This window comes from Aptenodytes forsteri, unplaced genomic scaffold, assembly GCF_000699145.1.
Source record: "Aptenodytes forsteri isolate BGI_AS27 unplaced genomic scaffold, ASM69914v1 Scaffold66, whole genome shotgun sequence".
NCBI lineage: Eukaryota > Metazoa > Chordata > Aves > Sphenisciformes > Spheniscidae > Aptenodytes > Aptenodytes forsteri.
The window spans coordinates 771,194-793,828 of record NW_008795131.1 but is presented as its reverse complement, the minus strand read 5'-3'; the positions used below and the strand labels follow the sequence as shown (position 1 = coordinate 793,828).

Below are 22,635 nucleotides of genomic sequence, written 5' to 3'. Positions count from 1 at the left end.
CAATGCTGTCAAATTCTATATTGCACAAACTCTTCAAGGTCTAATCAGAGCCCCTGCCCTGTTTCACCTCTGTGTGCAGGTGTTTCATCCACAAACTGTATTAATACCCAATTCCTGAAATGCCTTTGGCCCCTCAGACACAACTTCTACACTATTGTGCAATCCGTCACAAGTTAAGACTTAAGGTCATGATTTCTTCAGTAACATCTCTCTCTCCGTAAGCTAAAATTCTGTATTTTGCCCTTTCTGCCTTTGAACACAGGTTTTCAGAAGGGCAGGATTATACCCTGAAAACAGCAGCACACCAGTTGTACAGGTTTTGTTTCTTTCCTCCCCCACCGCTTCCCTCCTCCCATGATGTAATGGGAGTTTTTGCTACTGCAATTTTTCAGTAAATTAAATTATTGCATTTTTTGGTCAGAAAAATGCATAAAATGAGTTGAATGTTTTACAAAGCACCAGGGTGTGAAACAGCCTAACCAGAAAATCTCAAAAGTAGAAAAAAAATTATAAAAATATGGCACAATGTATTTTGTTAGAGGCCTAGAACTATGGCTCAGAAAAACGTAATTAGGAAGTTTTTAACTTTTGAAATTAGTTTTCTGTGTTTGCTGTTTCAAAAGACAGTTGCTGAGGCTGGGAGGCACAAAATGTTACTACTGTGCTTTATTCTTCTGAAGTTTATGCAACAGACACTTGCCGCACACAAGCAGTGTCTTCCTCTTGCAAAGCAATACTTCAACAAAACAAGATTTAGGAATTGACAGTGTGGTTTGTGATTAAAAAACACTAAAAACCACATTTTTGGCTAGCCTAGGAGCTTCAAAAGCTTACTGACCCATGAACTGAATTTTTACAGGATCTTTCGTTCTTCCAGCACCATGTCTTGTTTCCACTACATTCTAGAGTCTAAAATGCATATTTAGTAATTGGTCAATTTTGTATATGAAATGTATAGTGAACCTAATAAGAACCTTCCAGCTCACATCCTCCCAACAGGAATCTAGCCATTTCAAGAACTCAGCAAGACAAAGCACTCCATTTACAACAATTATCTACAACATTCCTCCCTCAGTAATACTTACCATTCATTAGACTGTAGTGTAGGGGATTCATTCTGCGCTATGTGATATAAGGCACTCATTGCGTTCATATTAAACAAAGGAGGCTTCCTTTCCGCTACACACAAAAGAAAATAATTTTTATATAGGGGGATAGTCTCATGTTTTTGCTCTTTTTTAGTTTACATCCCTTTAAAAAGAAAACCACATCAGCAGAATCACTATTGCCTGAACACGGAACCCCAAACCAACCCTACCCTGCAATCAGACAGATATGTTGGCATATGTCCTATACCACTGCAGAAGATGAAAGCACTTTGAAGATCAAATGCCTTGTCCTCTCAAGCTTTTAAATTATGTGGTTTATCATAGTTGAGTTCTCTGACTCATTTTAATGTACTAAAATAGGAGTAAGTTAACAGTAAGCTCTATACTCGGTGTTTAGCCACTAAGCATTCTTGGTTTCATGCCCCCCCCCCCCTTTTTTTTTTAAGCTATAGTTGCTAAATAGCTAACAAATATTTAATTCTAGCAGGACAGCAGTGATGAAGAAAAGGCTGGTTACAAGAACCATCAAATCACACTGAACTGACTAAGCACATGGGCAGGAAGTCAGTAACAGGCCAACTCTTTATACTATTTTGAGAGTTGCATTCTCTTTGGCTCTTCTCTCTCTTTCAAGCTTGTGTTACTCTTATAGATTGACACAGCATGAAAGCTTAATGAGGAAGGAGATGATCTCACTGTAACAACAAAATTGAAGCTTCATCAGAATGTTTATGGGGTAAACCTATAAAGCTCAGCCTCGCCATAAACATTCCAGAGAAGCTGGTCAGGCCACGAGGATGTTCCTACACTAGTAGGACTAGTAATGTAACAGAAAACTTTCCTTCCTGAAAAAAACAAACAAGGAAAAATAATGCTGGGTTTCTTATTCTGCTTTTTAATTTCGAGTCGAATAGTAGCAGTAAGCCATGTATCAGAGATCACTGTTCACTCATTGCTATCTGAGGATGGACTAAGCCCTACAAATTCCTCAGAACGGGTAAACTGAGGAGTTAAGCCTTTCCTCAAATGTAGCACTTTACCTTCTCTAATCTGTCAGATAACCAGTTGCTGCTATCAAGGATCAGACTGATTATCCATTAAGCTATTTTAACTGACCCCTTAAACTATTTTAACTGACTGTTCTCTCTTTATTCTCTTAACTCACCTGAATAAAATAAAAATCTTTAGGAAACACAGAAACTGAGCCTTCAATGAGGCCATTTCTAAGACTAAGTAATAGTTTGAGAAGACTATTAGGTGTTTCATTTTCCTGCCTTCTTCCCATGCTTATTCAAACCAACACAAGTGAGATAACCACACTGACCCAGCCTACAACGCTCTACCGTCCTGACCTAGTCTCACCTCCCACCACGCTAGAAGCCATAGACGAAGCCTAACGCTTCACATTGCAAAAAGGCAGCGTGCAGGAAGGCACCCGGGGGTGTGGTGGCCATGAGCTCACTGCATTCCTGGAGCGCTGCAGCCAGCCAAGTCTCCTTACTCCACTCGGAGCAGGATTCTGTCATGACAGTCACACCCCTTCAACTTGCTTTATATTGGCAACCAAAAAAATCTCTGCTCTGAAGAAAGAATCTACTTCACGTCCTGGAAGAAAATGAAGTTGACAGTTTGGAATGCCAGACAGCATTTTTAGCTAAACTGTGCAGTTCACACGGATTAGCGTGTTCCTGAGAGCTCTCACTGCCCAGCCAGGCTGCGCCTCCACTGAGGTCAGAGTACGAGCAAGGAGATCTGACACGGACGGTAGGCCAGCCTCAGGTGCAATGAGCAGCACTGAACCTCACCATCCCAAGAAAAACTTACAGCTAAGTGTCTCTGCAGAGCTGGATCCTGACTAAAATCTGAGTAGTGCTGTGCACGGTGGTGTGCTTCAGCAAGTGTATTTTTGTTTCAAGAAAATACTACACGTTAAATTTACATAGAATGCCACACTAACACAGTCCTTTTAAACTGACGTTCTGTGTTAAGGGGTCTGTTCTAATGGCAATGCCATCATTTCTTTGGGTTTTGGCTTATAGGTTACCACTTCAAAACTGGATTATTCCATATGCTGGGTTTTTTGTTGTTTTTTTTTTTTAAAAGAGATTTTCCAGCGAAATCTATTCACAAGTGACAACATACACCAAATATAGCTTTGAAGTTGTCCACCCATCTAAAACTTCGTTATTGCAGGACTTGTTAATGTATCTTAAATTTTCATGCAAACAATATCAACTTGTATCATTAAATATATTTTCACGCTGGTACTTTTAACAGTTCATTTCTAAAGCTGTTCAGCAAATAGACTTTTTCAGTTCAAAAGTTAACTGCCTCTCCCACAGAATATGAACAACTTTAGTGATATAGCTTGGCTATTTTCTTTGTCTATATAACTCTTTCTTCGGGTAAGGAAAACAACAGTTCAATAAACATCAAATTGGAGACTTGGTCTTGAATTCTAGAGAGCACATTTAGCTCTTTTCTATAAAACTCAAGTCCCAGAGAAACCAGGACGAGGAAGGAAGCATAGATCTTCTGCGCTGTGATTCAGCTGAATATGTTCTAGGTATTAAATAACTACATTTTATAATTTTTCAAAGAAAATAACTTACCTAACTCAATACAGGTAATTCCAAGAGACCAAACATCTACTTTGCCATCATACTGCCCTTCATCCATGGCTAAAATCACTTCTGGGGCCATCCTAAAATAGGAAATTGGTGCTCATAAAATTCTGGGCAATGGAACACATTATCATCATCAGTATTTCAATGGAAGAGGCTGTCTCACTGATTTCAGCTACTGTAAACAAATCATTCCCCAAGGCATCAGGCATGAACATGGGATACTGGGAACAAAGACCGGGCACCCCCACTAGTACAAGCCCGCAGAGAGGCTGCGCAATGTTCTCCTGTGCTTTGCCCAGCTCTCCCTTTATGAGTATCACCACCTTCTCGCCCTCCCGCATTTCCAATAGTTTAGCTGGCTGGCCAACTCTGGTGAAATAGTTATAGCATGCAGTTGTGTGAACACCACAGATTAGGTGTAAGAGATCAAAAGCATACAAGGGGTCTGCAAAGGGTTTTGTTCAATGAACCTGGCCTTTCCTATGAAAGAAAAAACACTTCAGTTATTTCAACAACCAGATGTGGTGAGAATATACGAATTGTTAAAACCACTGGGGGGGAGTGATTAAAATATATTACAGATGATTCAATCCCACCTCTACCACTTCAAGTCAGCGTAAGTAGAACAACAAAACGTTTTTGTTACTTTTTGTGAGCTACAAATACAAGGATTCACAATTTCTTGAAGTCAGAGCCTACTTACTATTTAATTTTTTTTTTTTGCAAAGTACATTTTATCGCTACCACAACCGGAAGATTACAAAGCTAGCTCCAATAAAGCCCAAGTACATTAAATACCCAGTAAATGATCCTTTTACTTCACAAAGCCAGAAATGTGTAAAACTCTTGGCTTACCAATATGGCGTCCCCACAAATGAGTTGGCAGGAGATGCTATGGAAGCAGACCCAAAGTCAGCAAGTTTCACCTGTCCTGGCTCTGTCAGCAGGATGTTTCCTGCCTTGATATCTCTGGTTATAGAATACAAGTGTCAGTATTATTCTCCTCCAAAAAAGAACACCTTCTATAGGACAGAGTACAAAACACGCCAGTATTCACATGTTCAAGCTGCAGAATACCCGCATTTCCTCCAAATACTAAATCTTTAACCTTTAGGTTAACTGCTTAACATGGCCCTTGATCTTGGAATCTAGTTTGTCTTAAAAATCAACTTAAAATGGCACACCTGGATAAGCTTCATACAGTTCAGCAAAACCTTCTGAGCCAACTATGTCCTTTACAAATGTTTTTCAGAAAGTCCTAATAATGTAACTATTCAAATCCTTCATCCAACTAAAATGCAGCACGTACTCCAAACACAAAGAACATTTGCATCCCATACTTACTGTGTGCTTCTCAACCTGTGTGTTCATGTAAAACTAACTTTTCAATTTCAAGTATTAGCGCTCCCCCCCCGCCCCAGCAATCTTTGCCTTGCAGTTGCTACAAGCTATTTAGGTGAACTCAGCCTGCCTCGCTATTCACTGCTTCAGGGAACAATCAGCATCGTATCAAGTATTGAAAAGCTTAGCAGATTCAAAGCAATTCTGCAGAAATTATGACCACCAGCTGTAAGAGATAGTGCATAAGGAGATACATAGCTTGCTAGTATTTGGCCACTATAAATCACTGGTCTGGGAGCATACGGACAGTGCAAAAAGAAACTCCCTGCTTACAAATATTAAATTTGGGATGAAGGGGATACAATCAACGAAGTAAATTACCTGTAAGTGTGTGAGACAGCAAAAGTATAACCACTTACCTATGGATCATATTGTGAGAATGCAAGTATGCTAATCCCTGGAGAGCACCATGGGTAATTGCTGCTATTTCCACTTCTTGCAATGGCTTTTTATGAACTTAAGGAAAGAATGTATTTGAAATTTAATATTAAAGAAAACAATGCAGTTTGCAGCATGCAAATGAGTACTGTTGACAATGTAAACAGAGAGAAAATACTAAAACTTCATTTTTACTAGGTTCAGTATGAGAAGCAAACATAAAAATAGCTCACAGCATAGAGTACATTCTATAATCAGATGTAATCTTCTAACTGTAAAACAGCAGCTATTTACTATCAAAAAGAGACCACTTTGCAACCATAAACTACATTCCTGTCAGTTCTGTGACCATTCTCCCAAATACCTGTTTGAGACTCAATATTCAATTTTCCATTAATGAAGCTAAATCCCAAACCCTAGAACTTTACGACCATTCACACATGAATAAATAAACTGTAGCAATACAGATGACTCTCTGGCAGCTCAGCCTTTTGTCCTGAAACGCTTCTGGCAAAGAAAGGAGATGAACAACTTACTGGCCACACATCTATCTTCAAAGAAAGTTCACTTCAAGAAGCCTGATAGAAAAACGACCATTTAACAAAAGACCTCATCAAGGAAAACCCTAATACTGCTGCAGTGCTATTTTAGTCAACAGGCCTACAGTTGTTAGTAAGCATTAGGATCAACAGCAAAGGTTTTCAGAAATAAATCTTGAACTGTCGTGACAGGAGAACCTAAAACTCAGAAGAAAATAAGTAGCTGACCGACAACTTTAAAATAATATGAACCAAGGAGAAACTAGGCACCTAGGAAAGCCAGTATTCTACAGAAAAACCATTACAGCCATGCAAGAATTTGAAGAACTGCAACTGTTCACACACACTCTGCCCCCAAATAAAACTATATAGTCAAGGACAATTCTGTGATGCTGTAACCTCCTACTTCAGTACTATACTTCTGACTTTCAATCAAATAAATGTGTGTGACATACCTTCTAGTAAGTCTGATGCTGATCCTAAGCAATATTCCATAACAAGCTGTATGGGAAGAAATCAAAATAGTTGTTAGAAAATCTCTAAATGCATATTTTCTAGATTTCTAAGGAGAAATCTAGAAATAATCACCCGTGCATACAATGCAGACTGCCATAACAAAACAAGTATCGCTTGTAACATAAGCCCCATCTTAGCACTGTCACACTGACCCCTCCCACAAGGACAGCTCTAACTGGAATTAGCATAGCCTTCCTGTGTAAGATAGGAAGCAACAAAACTTGTAAGGAAGGCAAAAGCATATTCAAAACCAGCTATGTATTGTATTACATATCTTATTTTATATGCACGTACTTAACAGGAATGTTAAATTGCACTTAACGAGCTTATCGGCGTATTAAAGGGCTATTTAGGGATTTACTTAAGATTTTGCCCCAGTCAGATTTCAAAAAAAGAAACTAAAACTTTGTCATACAGATTTATTGAAGCTAATACATGAACAGTACTTACAATTTAAACTGTTAGTTCAACAATATGATTTCTTTAGCATATCGTACTACAAAAATTTTATCAATGAGAGGTGCTACATCACACTTTTCATTTGACAAAATGCTTCCTCTGCACAGCCAATTGCATCTATTCCTACACACACATCTTTATGCAAACAAACTCAAATAAACCAAATTTAGTTGGGGGGGGGAAGGGTTGGGGTTTTATGTTTGTTTAAATCAAATGTATGAAACTGGGTAGGAGATGGCAGCCAGAGATAAAACCAGCTACTTGGTTTTGTCACCTAAACACACACACACAAAAATCACAACAGAAGTAAACAATAAACCACAGAAGAATATAGTTAAATAGTAGAAATATTAGCTGCTCAAAATATACTTTAATTACAATTATCAGTAGAGATTCTAACCTATTTCATTAAAATACAACTGAACACTTATTTCTGGAACATATTCAGTCAACCTGTAAAGTACTGAACCATTAATACTCAGCGGCATACCAAACGCGTTGTTGAATGACCTGCAAGTATCTAATAAAGTTGCCATACTTGCCTTCCACTCAGTACAAGTGAAATTCTCACCTCTCCTTACAGCAAGAAAAGCGATGGATAAATTTGGTGGGTGCCCCCCCAGCTCATTATTATTTATTTTAAATACCCATCCATCAAGCTAAATATACTAGAACAACAGCACAATCACCTTACTCTGCAAGTGAAAGGGAAAATTTCCCTAAATCTTGTTTCCAAAAACTACAGTCAGTTTTGCTGAGCATCTGTAAGGGCCTTGGCTACTCTCATCAGAGTCTGTGCCATGCAAATGTTCAGGTGCCTCTTGAAAGCCAGCTGGAGATATTTTAAAGCCCCCTTAACCAAGGCAAGAGAAGTGCAGAGTGCAGCAGATGCTTACCCATGCTGTATGCTCCCGCAAATAGCAGCCTTTGTATTCTATACTGTTAGGGTGTTTTATTCTTTGGAGGAACTTGACTTCCTTAATAATATCCTGCCATTTCTGTAGAAAATAAAAGGAATAGAAAGACTTTATAAAAACTGTTACCTTTTTTCCGATTGTTGTTAAGTTAGTATGCCATTTAATTATTTTAAGAGGCAAAACCATCTTAAGGTTCCAAGTCAAAATAAATTTACATCAACACCGTGGTGTTCACTACTTAACTCCTCAACAGATCTACAAAATAAGAAGTTGATCGATTAGGCTGTATGGGAAGGGTCTAAGGATCTCTCATCAATGTAATACTTGATATGTATGCGTAGGATATACTGGTAAACACTTAATATCTGAGCAAGTCCTCAAAACAGAAGCAATCCTTTTTTAAGGGATACCATTTCTGTTGTCAAATCAAAAACATCCCAAATACCCATCCATCAAGCTAAATATACTAGAACAACAGCACAATCACCTTACTCTGCAAGTGAAAGGGAAAATTTCCCTAAATCTTGTTTCCAAAAACTACAGTCAGTTTTGCTGAGCATCTGTAAGGGCCTTGGCTACTCTCATCAGAGTCTGTGCCATGCAAATGTTCAGGTGCCTCTTGAAAGCCAGCTGGAGATATTTTAAAGCCCCCTTAACCAAGGCAAGAGAAGTGCAGAGTGCAGCAGATGCTTACCCATGCTGTATGCTCCCGCAAATAGCAGCCTTTGTATTCTATACTGTTAGGGTGTTTTATTCTTTGGAGGAACTTGACTTCCTTAATAATATCCTGCCATTTCTGTAGAAAATAAAAGGAATAGAAAGACTTTATAAAAACTGTTACCTTTTTTCCGATTGTTGTTAAGTTAGTATGCCATTTAATTATTTTAAGAGGCAAAACCATCTTAAGGTTCCAAGTCAAAATAAATTTACATCAACACCGTGGTGTTCACTACTTAACTCCTCAACAGATCTACAAAATAAGAAGTTGATCGATTAGGCTGTATGGGAAGGGTCTAAGGATCTCTCATCAATGTAATACTTGATATGTATGCGTAGGATATACTGGTAAACACTTAATATCTGAGCAAGTCCTCAAAACAGAAGCAATCCTTTTTTAAGGGATACCATTTCTGTTGTCAAATCAAACAAACATCCCAACCTGAAAGAGATGCGGATGATAAGTGCCCTTCAGCAGGATCAGCTGTCTCTCACTGAACTCTTGTAGCTATAAAGACTTAACCCTACTAGTAACTATATTACACTGGACGAGGCTCCATTTATCAGCCGCCAAATATCTGACTACATTCTTGATAATGTTTCTCCATTACTAGTTTAGTCTTACAAGGACCAATTTAAAATGAGTTCTCTACGAGATAACAGAATGGTTCTCCAGCAGTAAAAGAATAAACAGATGAACAAAATCCAGGTTTATAATAAAGGGAGTTCTGCCAGTGCAACTTTAAAGTACAGAGGAGGCCAAAACGTCATAGAGTCATTTTCCAATGCATGCCTAAGACACTGCCATTACTCCCCTCGGAGGAAATCACCAAGTCCTCCCATTTGCTGCACATCCACACCTCCTCCGGCAAGAAAGGCAAAAGCTTGTAAGTGCAACAGCAAAACTACCGGAAAAGATTTTTCAAAAACAAATGCAGTAGCTGAAACCGTTTAAGTATGCAGACGTCAACACAGCAGTGTTGACACTGGAAACATTTTCAAGAAAGAGTATCAGTTCTGAAGTTAATCAGAAGCAGAGAAACCTCACCCAACACCAAAAGGTTCAAAGGCTGTTTTCCAGGTCCTGTTAATCTCTCAGCACACAGTTCTTCAGGTGTATGTATGTAGCTAGGATTCATAGATGGACAGAGGTCCCATATACCCAAATGCTTTGGAAAACACGTACAAAACCCAAATCCTCCTCAATAAAATTTTTATGGTTAGAGAAACAAATGAAACCAGGGAACATGGTAGCCACAACCGAGGCAGCATTTCTCAACACCAGAGACTTCATGAGAATGACATTAGTGCAGCTATACTAACATAAACTCTCTCCCTGGCACCCTTGTTCCAGTACAAGAACGACTAAGCTGCCTTTTACCTTTAGCCTCAAAGGCTTTGAGGTACTAAGCAATAAAAGCCAAACCAAGAAAGCGCCACGCTAAACTTCTATATTGGGAAGAGAGAAGTGATATATTAGTCCAGACGTATTCATGATTTCCTGCGTAAAAAAAAGCTCTGAGATCACATTAAGAGCACAGTACTACATATTTCAAAGGTTTTAAACTTATTTTTAGAATAAAATATGTCCTCATTTTAGAGAATAATTGTTCCCACCAATGATAAGATCTTATTATGAAATCAAAGTAAATATAAACAATACCAGAATGCCCTTAATCAATTTTCTTTACATAGGCTAGATCGTAACTCTAGCAAACTTCCGAACAAAACAAATAAATATATAAGTAAAATAGAAAGTGTTTTAATCCTGGTCTTATTACTTTCTTCAAAATAAAGAAACATACGCATTGAAGACAAACAAAAGCTATTTCTGAAGCATGCACAGTTTGTTTCATTCATGTGAATAGAGTATTTATAGCTCACAGTAATTAAAACAGTAGGACAAGTAGTAAGTACAAATTATTCTTTCATCAGTACACAGTTAAACAAGTCACCGCAGTGACAAAATAGAAACACGCATAGCAAATTTAACTATGAAGTTAGAATTTAGGACTGCTGGAGAGACACTGCCACCTCTACCTCCTACACAGATACACACACACAGAAAGGAAGGAGTAGTTCAGCTCCTTGTAGCGCAGATGATCAATACACAAAAGGCAGGCACAGAAAGCACTGAGTTGTTAGTCAAACCCATCGGAGCAAGACTGCTTCTAGGACTGGAATATACAGAATGGAGGGAGGGAACCATAAATGCCTTGAACAACATGGTTACAATAAATACTTCTGTTGAAAAATCATGCCACGATTTCATAGACGTCGTTTATCAGAAATAGTACCAAATCAGCTGTTCATGTCGTTGGATTTTTCAAGAATCTGTATTAGCACTTAAACATTTCAAGTATAAAATCAATTATCTCTGTTAAGCATCCTAGGAAAAAAACACACATCTGGGGTGAGCATGAAAACACTTAACATCTAAATCTCAGAGGCCTACTTTTACAGACCTCTCTGCAAAGACTGCTTTAATCCCTAGCTCTGGCAGTTCTTCTGTAATTATGCTGCTGTTCAGATTTTCACACTCATTCATTCACTGCTGTTTTGCTTTTGTTTTAGGTCCTCATCAGCACAACCATTCCAGGGAAGGATGCATTCTGCCTTACTACTTTGTACAAGCAAGATTCCCTCTGAATCTTTCACTACTGCATCCACTGCTGTTATTCTTTTGTCCAGTAAGCAACACAGTTATTTTAAAAGGTATTTAAAATTGAATGTTTAAGAGCAACAAGACATATTAACATACAAAACTACCATTTTTAATTTTCTTTTTTGCTTTCTACACATTTACGTCGTCCCATAAAAGAGCCCTTTGTGTCTGGAAGCAATGAGTCCTACCCATCTTTTCCAGGAGCAGATTAGGCAGAAAAACACTGTGAATGGTAAACTAACTTGTTTTGTTTACACAGTACCCTCATTCACCTTTACAGTTATAGGAAAGATCTCTCTTGTTGTAACCCAAGCTAACTAAAATCATCCCATATATTAAGTATTTGCAATGGTCAAGATTTAATAAGCAACATGTTCTACATACCTCATTGGACTGCTTCCCACTATATGACATTTTCTTGATGGCCACCACTTCATTGGTGCGCACATCACGTGCCTGTAACATGAAAACATGCTGCATCAGTTTCTTCAGATCATGATTTCCCACAAGACGTAAACCAAGCATACTCACAGTGAAGCAATGAGAAATCTTTATCCATTAGTTAACTCTTGCAGACAGTTAAACTAAAATATCTTCCAAGGGGTGTGACTGCTGCATCTATTAGAAATTTCCTTCCAAAGTTAAAGATCACCTCCTGTTTGTGAGACAAGGTATGACAATTTTCCGTGCTCAGCATCCAGCAAGTCTCTGCAGGAGTCGAGTACCGTCACTTCTAAACTAAAAATCACAGCTTATAAAAACAGCTCTGATTCAAGTAGAATGGATTTTCCCTAAATCAACTTCTCTCCCTGCCCAGGTCCATTCCAGACCAAACAGAAGCAAGGCTCAGCCCCCTTGTTCCATTCCAAACATAAGCAAAGATGTCACAGGATGCGCAGGAGAGACCTGCTCCAGACACCGGCAGCTTTCTGCCCAGTGCCCCCACAAATGAGCTATTGTGTCTTAAAGGAAGGCAGATGACACAGAGAGAGATGGCAGCGATCTAAGAGACCCATCCTCAGATTCCCCTTCAGACTTTCACTTTCTCAGTCCAATAATATTATTATTTACACCGCACAATAAATGTACATGGGTTTTCAATCTTCAAAGGCAGATTTCCTGACTTCAGACAGCAACAATCCAAGGTAAGACAAGAAGTTTTGTTTAATTTAGCACCAAACCGATGGCTCATTCACCCTGGCAGGAGAAGAGGCAGCGCTGCTTCACCTTGCAGGAAGGATGGCTCCAGAGAAGACTCCAGGCTCTCCTCTGCTAAGGATTTCAGCAGCATGGAAGGGTGGTGGAGGAAAAGACCTCTGAGTCTCTCTGATAAGACTAATCAACTTGGATACAAAGCCAAATGATATAAATAAAAATAATGTGCACCACAGCATTCACTGATGAAAATGCTGATTTTTAATATATTTGTACTATCAAGCACAGCCTATCAGAACATGGATTAATGAAGTACCGGGACTCTGCCTCTTGTAAAAAGGTTTTTCAGTCATGTTTTAATTCTGCTGTTCATTAAAAAGAGATTCCCAGAATTCCCTGTCCATCTTTATTTCAACCAGTTATGATAAGCTTGAACCGATACTATTTTTAGTTTTCTTTCTGTTTGAGAGGATCCTTCCTACTGTCTCGCTGATGTTACAGTACCTGTAAGGTTGGGGGACAACGACTATTTTTGGGTTTTGAGACAAAAAAGGAAGAATAAAATTCCACCTCTTAGACCTTTACCAATTAGAAGCAATCTCTGAAACATTCAAAATCAGTGAAGAATTGCAATAAAACAGGCAAGCAAAATACTAGAGTAGAGCAGAAAGAACACAGCTCTAACAAAAGAGAGTGGGTTATTCTTCTGCTCCATCTGCAGTGTTCCAGTGCAGTAGGTTTCCTGTGTCAAGTGAAAGCTATTATTACACTGCAGAGCAGGGAGTAGGGTAAGGATAATTCCAAAATGATTCAGAGGTGCCAGACTTCCAGTTTCTAAGAAACTAAAACCATGAGGTGAACCAGTAAAATTCATTATTTTACTGAATTCAATTATGAAAGGGAAAAAAAAAAAGAAGAAACTTTCTGCCACTGCAGGACGTAACAAACAAAGATAGATAAGAGTGAACGCTCTTAGCCAGTTATCACATAAGATAAATATATCACCCCTTCTCAGGATCACCGCTAAAAGGAAAGAAAAGTAGGTACAACTAACAACAAAAGACTAAACTGCATTTAAAAAAAGGCAGGGGGAGATTTCAGGATTATATGGATTTTTCTACTTGTTAATTACTCCCATATCTATTTATCATCAACATTTTTGGTCCACGCTGTACGTAATGAAAGCAGACTGGTGGGGGGCTGCTATGTATTAGAAAACCCAAGCAAGCAAACCCTGATTGCGTTTGCCTAACACCTACAGTCCTTCACTGCTACAGCGGGGCTGAGAGAGAGGGAACCATCACAGCTGACACCCCATGAATGTTACAATCATGGAGTTTCATTTGCTTTTTTAGTTTCCTTGTGATCTTGAATAATTGAAAAAAGACGGTTCCTAGACAAAAGCCATGAAGCTGTTACAAGGCCAGCTAACTTAAACGATTTAAATGAATGAGGCTTGTTTTATGGCAGACATTTATGCACATATATCCTGCTTTCCTCTGAAAACTCCATACAAAGGATCAACATCTGGTGACCAGAGTAACTTCAGCAGTGATACAAGCAAAGCATGAGCAAAGAAAAGGTGGAGTATGTCATCGGCTTTAGTAATATGCTTTTAGGCAGTTATTAACTACAATCCAATATTACATTGATTAGAGAAAGTTTAATTGTTTGCATTAGCAGAATCAAAATCTTGTTAAAGAAACTTAAGAGAAGTTTCTTCCCTAGCTTTACAGAGGAGTAAAGGACCCAAGACATACACTCCTCTTCCTTAGTTCTTTATGCTTATTTATTTTACACTAAATTTCTCCCTCCATGTTGTCTTTCTCATCTTTTAGGCTTCCCTTTGAGGTATTGAGTACATTACATGAAACAGTTTCAGATTCAAGATCTTAGACCTGCTACTAGTAAAAAGATACCATAATACAACACAAAACTTAGAGGTTAAAACATCCTAACACAGAAATAGCAACAGCGTATCTTCTTTGTTGGAAACTCACTCTTACTTGACAAAAATAAAGCCCCCAAAGGGGTTGGAGTAGTGCGATGCACTGCTTATACTTGCCTTTTTGCGAGTGCCAAATTAGACGTACTTTCTGTCAAAGAAGGACAATCCAAACACCGTCAAGTAATCGCACTCTTTTGTGAATAACTACCAACCTATAGCGAATTGGTAGTCTAAAATGGTAGGGGGAAAAAAAGAGGAAGAAGAGCCTAGGAATTAATGACCTCTTACTTTCAACCTCCTTGCAGAAGGAGCTGGTAATGGGCAATCAGCTCTTACCACAACTACCAAGTTCAGGCAGTCTACAAACGCCACAGATGGCAGCTTCTTGCTGATGTCTGGGAATGCCCTTAGCAGACAGCTCGCGGGTTACCTCTACCTGCATGCTGGTTTTCCATACCCCTGCGGTTCATGCACGCCTCTAGAAGATACAGAGTTCCTGAAAAACTTCAATAATATTTCCACGTAGCAGGAAGACAGATGTGTCAGTTCCCTCCTTTTATATCCACTCTTCAACCAAAGTGAGTAAATGAGATGAAGTAAAGGCTGCAGGTGAGTACTGTTTCGTTAGAAAACACTTCCTCCCCCAGATCTGTTCCCAGACAGTGGAGGCTCATAGTTTTAAGCAGGGAACAAAATTAAGAAGCTTTTCCTAATTAGTTCATCTGTGCTGCATTAAATTTGTGCTGGAAGGTTCCCAACATGGTCTGCTGCAATTATTAACAATGAATAGGCATCTCATAAAATACTGACACAAATGGTTTTCTGAAGGAAAACTGGCAGGTTTGGCCACACCTCCTATAATTATAAATGTGAAAAGGTTTTCTGAGGAAAATGGTTTTTTAATGAAGGTCTCACAGTATGCACTTTGGTTAACATGCAGCAACCTGCAAATGAGGTTACCATGAGACGTCCCACCTCTGGCTGAGCTACACGAGCAGCCTGGGAAAAATTCTGCTGTCCAGACGTTTACGTCAAGTAAGTTTTATGCAGATGAATACTGGGATTCTTGCCCACAGTAGGGAAGGATGTGACAGGACGAATGACAACAAAAGCACCAATATTCAGGTGTCAAACACAAAGAATGGCTTTAAGGGAGCCTGGGGGTATGCACGAAGGGAGAGAGAACTCAATTTCTCTCAAGGGACAAGAGGTGATAAGGAGACGATCAGACCAAGAGAACTGCATTGCCAGTCAGAATCGATGGAGCAGAAGTCCATGTTTTAATTTGCAGATAAATCCCTGCTTGCAGCATAACGATGCACCTAAAAGCACTGAGCAAGGGCCACATTTCCGCAAGGGTCACGTTTCCAGTTTTTCTTTTCAGTTTGTACGCAAACACCTTACAGATACTGTGAGTCTGTGAACGGACTGAGACTGTATAGACACACAAGAAAACATCTCTGCCCCAAACACCATACAAAAAGATTCACAGTAGTTTCTTTTCCTCAATATGTTCAAAAAAGTCTACGTCCACAGTTTAAAGATAAAAAGAGACACAGCTAAAATTCACAAGTCACAGAGCTACTTACAAAATAAACTGCTCCGAAGCTTCCATGGCCAATCTCTCGGAGATCTGTGAAGAGCTTTTCTGGATCTTCTTTGAAGAAGAGCTCTGCAATTTCTGGGTCCTTCAGGCTGCCCGCTCGGCTGGTTGATGGCATCCTGCTGGGCAGTTAGCCGACCGACTATCTGGGTTTAAAGTGCTGCCTCAACCCTTGGTTCATCTGTATGAATGGAGCCTCTTCAGCATGGATTACTGCAAGACAAAGATTGCAATCCTTCACTGATTATCCTCTTCTCAAAGAGCCAGAAACAAAGCTACAGCGGAGCAGCTTCCACTTCTTCCACAGCAAATACCCCTGTTGCGTGAAGCAACGCAACCTATCTGCTGGGATAATGTCACAGTCCCACTGTGACAGCAGTCAAGCATTTCGACAGAACACAAACCAAAATCAAATCACAAAATGAGATAGATTCCTTGCTCCAGCATCTGCTCAGTTGCCTGCAGAGCGGTCAACAGAATCTCTCTGACCTACAGTGATAACCAGTTTGTCACCAGTGAGTCCATATGACCTTGACACCCTCCCTCTGAAGAGTTACACCCACTACGTCTTAAAATATTGTTTGGACTTTGTGCAGTGGACAACACAATTGCATATATATATATGTATATATATCATGGTCTTTGCAAGACAAGATACAAGAATGACGTGTCTGAACCACACCACAGCCATTTACTAATCTGTATTTACAGTTTTTTAATTCAGCTCAGTATTTTTTTTCTTCTGCAATTGTACTCCGGTTAAGAAGCAGCCAGTGATCAATTTCTACTCATTTCAGCATGCACAGAGACCTCTCTAAAGCTTCTCCTTCCACAAGTAAATAAGTCATGGTCCTTTTTGTTTTTTTCTCTTATCTAAATTCATGATCTCTATCCTGAAGTGCCTGCTCTTCTGAGTCTTATTTGCAACCCCCTTCTTTAGAGGAACAGCTTCCAGAACAGGAGACACCCACTTCCACACACGACGCATGTCTTTCTACTCCGCTTAAGCAGATGCAAACATACATTTTCATTTTCATCACATCATGATACAGCCTTCTACAATAGCCCATTGGCAAACACTTTCTTCAGAGGAACTTGCAACTTCAGATGCCATTGGGAATGTACGAAGCCTTTTCTGCTTGCACCGTGCATTTGCTTTCATTTACTCAAAGCATGTCTTGGAATCTATCCAGAATAAAAGTATACTTTCGAGTTGTGCTAAAATCTTCTCTATCTTTACAACAGGTGAAGCCAAACAACCATTACAAGTAAAATGCACTTTTTTTTTTGCCCCCCTCCTAAAGGAAGGGCCTGGGTATTGAGATTTTCTCTCAATTCCCTCTAAATTGTCACCGATAAAAACAATTCTGTGTCACTGGCAAACAGGTAAGCACACGGCTCGCTTCCTTCCAAAAATCCCTGTCTGGTCAAGATTTGTGCTTTTTTTATTCTATTTCATATCTCAAATTTGTTTTTAAAAAATGTTTTACATCTTCATACTGGCAAAAAAAAAAAGACAACAAATGTCAGTTTAACCAATGTATCAGAAGGCCCTATCCCTGTCCGTTTTTCCTCCTTTTCTGGACACTATAACTCCACCTTTCTCCAAGCCTCTAGATCATCAATGAATCATTTGTTTCCCCTTCCCTGCAGAGCAATTTCTCCAAGGATGGAAAAAGACATACTCCTGCATGTTTATGCTCAGTGGTACTCTTCTCTACACCGCTGCAGCATGTGAAGGTGCCAAAGACTGCCTGCTCCTTGTTAGTTCAAATAACTGCCAGCATCGCTACAAGGACAGCACAATTGTGTGAGAGACAGCCAAGACATACTTAGTTGTAAAGTCTGCACGAGTCTCCAGTTTTTCTGATGAAGACATGCGTGGGAGAGAGAACGCAGGGAAGAGAAGTGAAATCCAGCATTTTCATAGCTTTCCTCCAAGCAGTCAGCATTCAAAAAGATTTATAATGCAACCCAAAACGTGTTTCCATGATAGCCCGCTCTCGGGGGCTAAGGAAAAAACGACATTCAAATCCCAGTGGCGGACCAAGTATGAAAACATATATATATACACAGACACAGAGAGAAAATATGCAGCTTTTCACAAGTCTGCTATACTGCACTTGTGAGCACACGCACACACATTTCATATCGATGCAGGATCTTTATAGGAGCCTTCGAAGCAGACGGCATCAGCACACGACACACCCAGCTGCCAATGAAGCCAAGTGAGATGCACAGGAACGGGACTGCGATACCTCCACCTCCCGTTGCATAATGCAGTAACTAATACCGTGTGGGAAGGGAAATAATTAGCTTCAATTCAGCCCGTACCTGAAGCATGCTACATTTATGAAGACTGGAAGAAAAGTTGGGTTTTTTCTTATTTTTTCTTTCTTTCAAATAAGCCAACAATATTCCACTTGATTCCAGCTCTAACAAGCACGTAACACTGAAAGACAACTGTTTCACATTTACAGCCCCCGACGAAACAATAGACAAAAAGCATCAGTCAGAAAAGCAAGAGAAAGGAGCTGGGGGAAGGGAGCTGATAACCAGAGTACACTCAGTATTATTGAAGGAATGTTTCTTGGATCGACGGTAATGATGTCATGTTCCATCTTTTAAGAAGCATCAGATTCTTACAAAAAGGACATTGTTGTTCAAAAGCAACTGCTGCAATCCCAGAATGCCCTTTTCCCTACATCTGTTAGTCAGAGGGGCTAGGCTTGGAGAAACCTGCTAATATGGCCAAAAGTCACATGTCCCCACGAGCGAGCGTGCGTGTGAGAGCCAGAGCCAGGAGAAAAACCCTGCGCACACACAGCTGAGATGGATTACGGCTTTCTCCCCCTCCCCACTTACCCCCCATGCCAAACCAGCCACCAGACTCATTCTTGGCATCGCTTCTGAGCATGCCTCTGAAATGTCATCAACAGGCAACACTTTTTACCGCTGCTAAAACTCTTACCAGGCTCATTGACAATACACGCAGAAGTGGTACGGGACTGGCTACTGCGCTGCCGGACTTCAAATGGCACAACAGAGCAGAACTCCTCATCTGTTGTGATACACCTTAAAATGCAGCTTTTTCCCCTTTAATCCTGAGAGCATCGAGACAAATTTAATTATCTTTATTCTTGGAAATAATTGCCGCTTTGAAATGCATGAGAATAAAAACTTTAAATATCGAAACCTATTTAACAGAAATGTCACAAACGTGTATGTGACACTATGCTTATCATTTGATCTGCTTAGATGGAACAATAAAATGCATTAGCGTAAATTCCATCCATAAGAAAGCTTTACACAGTCTCGCTTAATAAAATGCCCCCATTTTTTATGGATGCTACAATATTAAATTCCCTCAGTCTTCTTTTTACCCAGACAACATGCACTGCCTGCCAAAGCCCCGCAGTGCCAGCAGCCGAGATGCTCTGCCTCCTGCCTTGCAATAACGACACCTGAACACTTTGGGGAAATGGGAGTGAAGTTAGGAGAAGTGGCATGCAACATGGTTATTGCATTATTTTAAATGTATTAAAAATACAGATGAGTCCTAAGATTAAAAAAACCCCTGCAACTAAATTGCACTGAAAATTAAAACATATACCAGCAGGCAGCTGGTTTTCTAAATTATAGTCAAGTTGCACTTACGTATTTTACATTCTTCCACCGATGCAGTCTCTTTATGACAGGGTTTTTGGATCAGTGCGGCTATGCTGTTAAACACAGTTGTTCCCAGTGGATGGGACTGATCATCTCACCTTAGACAGCCCAGATCAGGTGGCCAGATCCTGGTTGTGGCCAAGAGACAGGCACTGCAAACAGGATACGGCACCCTCTGACTGTGCCCGTCTCTCTGCTGGCTGAAGAGGCAGTCTACCTACAAGCCACCTTGCAGGCTGCTAAAATTAGATAAAATACATTCCACATTTTTTCCTAGTTGTCACTCATACAAAAAGAGAGTACTGCATTGCATAAACACAACTACTGGTACTTAGATCAATTCCACTCATAACCAACAAGGTGATGTAGGAATATGAGAAAGATTCAAAATAAACCAGGGAGTGACCAAAGCACAAGACGGGACCAACTCTATTTCCATACAGTAGGCTGAACTAACCACATTTAGTTAGTTGCTACCATTACTAGTGTGAATGACACCGATTACAGGCCAAAATGTTTTATCAAGTTACTTTCATCTGAACAACCAGCAGTTAGTAGAAACCTCATGCACACATCCACAAAAGTCTATGAATCAATAAGATGTTACATTCCCTGTAATTATGGCTATATTAAATGTACACACACACCCCTTGAACCACTGACATAAGGAAGCTGAAGATGAGGATGGGGTAAGACCTGTTCTCTTCTGAGTTTTCTTCCTCCCTGCCATGTCATCTCAAGCTCAAGTAAGACCCAACCCTGTGACTAACATCCCCTGGGATCCTGCAGAGCAGAACAAGCAAAGCTCTAAATGGTCAGCTGACATACTTAAAGTGTATATTTAAGCCTTATGCTACAGAGACCTCAGAGAAATTAAAATCTGTCCACAGTAAAACATCTGATGGCTGTCAGTGTCATAGGTAACTGTTTTCATGTAATAAACCAACATACTAAGAAGAGAATGTACTTAAGCTTTCCCTGCAAAGGAGAAAGGAATCTACTCACTTAGATTTCCACCTATCCATCATATTATTTCTCAAGTTCACATCCAGACCAACTCAGTGAGAGTGACGGCGACAAGGTGGTATTCGGTTACACTAACCATGAGATGCATCAAAGCATTTGTAGTTCCTTAAGATGGTTCAAAAGTTTGCAGAAACCAAATTACAATACGGGCTTGCTTGTAGATTATTAGCATTAAAAAGCAGCACACTTTGTCCGTACAAATGACGTTTCAAGGAATCAACATATTCAACATCCTTCAGCTTCCATACACAAGAATACTATAACCGGAGTTAAACAAATACCATGTGAGCACAAAATGGAAACAACGAACAGATTTGTGCATCCATCATCCTGTGTCTCCCTCCACTTCACCGGGTACCGAGAGGCACGCTACATGGACTCCTACGATGGCTAACGAGGCTGACAGGAATGCTGTCCTCCATTACTGAATTATAAACAAAAAATTATTTGCAATTTGAGACATAAATCTTGTTTTATGCTACAGTCATCTGCTATACGATATACTTAACACATTAAAATCTATAAAAACTTATCTTTAGTATCAAATGTAGGTACGTTATGTATTTTTCCCTGATAGAATATGCATGACACTTTAAAAACCAACCAACCAACCAACCAGGAGACCAGTTATAGCACCTATGATCTTTAGAGCTGCATAGTCTAACAGCAAAGAGTATAAAGTGAATATTCAACACAGAAAACTACCGATCCTTCACAGGTCGTCTTACTCACAGTCAGAGGGGGAATAAAACAACCACCAACCCCTTCCCCCCCCCGACCATCAAAAAACAACAGCCCACCACAACATAACTTCATTTGGAAACTGATATTTAGATTTTTTTTTTTTTAAAAAGCATCTGCATTGCATATAGTGCAAACAGTTGCTATATTTTAGTGTAATTTCCTCTGGCAGGATCTAATGCAAGAGCATCAAATAGATGGGGAATGAGTGTCATCATGCAACTGTCAAAAAAGGGAAAAGGGATTTTCTCTTACTTGCATATGGGTCAGATCCGGGGAGTGTATGAAGCTGAGATTAAATTATCCTCTCAACACACTATTAAAAATTTCCTGAATGGCTTCCAGCTGACACCACCACTGACATAAATATGGTAAACTGGAACTATTGAAAGAACTGACTTTTAATTTTTTTTCTTTTACTTACAATTATGCCTAAGTGAGAGTTGGATGGTAAGAATGCTTAAAGTATGATTAGATGGTAAGAATGCTTAAAATACTGACTTTTAAAAATTCCTCTATAGCATTGAATGCTTGACCTGAAAGCAGAATTTTTTTGGAAGTAGCAGACAAATCACTCCCATTTTTGATAGACTCTGAATAAAAGCCTGTAAGATAAAAAAAGTAAGCTAAATTATAGAATGCAAGTTGCTGCTTGTACGCAAAATGTGAAGTAGTCACTATTCCATGCATTTTCAGAAAAAAATCTTAAGAGTTTTCTAGCATACAAACCAAAAATATCAGCATATATGAGCTGTTTGGTTATAAACCATGCAGAGGAAACCACAGCTGGACTTTCAGTATCATATAATATTGCCTGTTGGGTAGAGGAAGCTTCTTCTTTGCGGGACAACCAGGGGATACGGCCCAGCCCGCACGGATTCGTGACAGGCAGGGCCCGCTTAACCAACCTGATCTCCTTCTATGGCCAGGTGACCCGCCTAGTGGATGAGGGAAAGGCTGTGGATGTGGTCTACCTGGACTTCAGTAAAGCCTTTGACACCATCTCCCACAGCATTCTCCTAGAGAAGCTGGCAGCTCACGGCTTAGGCAGGTGGACTCTGCGCTGGGTAAAAAACTGGCTGGACGGCCGGGCCCAGAGAGTTGTGGTGAATGGAGTTACATCCAGTTGGCGGCCGGTCACGAGCGGTGTTCCCCAGGGCTCAGT

The 22,635-nt window shown here is 39.8% G+C and overlaps 1 protein-coding gene across 2 annotated transcripts in view; it reads right to left on the bottom strand.

The window, feature by feature from the left end:
* The window catches only part of TAOK1 (TAO kinase 1), a 38,406-nt gene extending 22,171 nt beyond the window's left edge, over positions 1-16,235 (bottom strand). Inside the window, exons 1-8 of one of the 2 annotated variants that reach the window (XM_009278160.2) lie at positions 16,021-16,235; positions 11,713-11,784; positions 8,641-8,742; positions 6,510-6,555; positions 5,497-5,593; positions 4,592-4,705; positions 3,722-3,813; positions 1,086-1,179 (exon numbers count right to left, since the gene is read on the bottom strand). In XM_009278160.2, coding sequence (XP_009276435.1) covers positions 1,086-1,179; positions 3,722-3,813; positions 4,592-4,705; positions 5,497-5,593; positions 6,510-6,555; positions 8,641-8,742; positions 11,713-11,784; positions 16,021-16,152 — 749 coding nt within the window. In that variant the 5' untranslated portion in view covers positions 16,153-16,235. Of the gene's footprint in view, positions 1-1,085; positions 1,180-3,721; positions 3,814-4,591; positions 4,706-5,496; positions 5,594-6,509; positions 6,556-7,925; positions 8,022-8,640; positions 8,743-11,712; positions 11,785-16,020 lie in introns of those variants that run through there. The other variant, XM_019471814.1, reaches the window with a different exon arrangement.
* Positions 16,236-22,635: the final 6,400 nt, after the last annotated feature.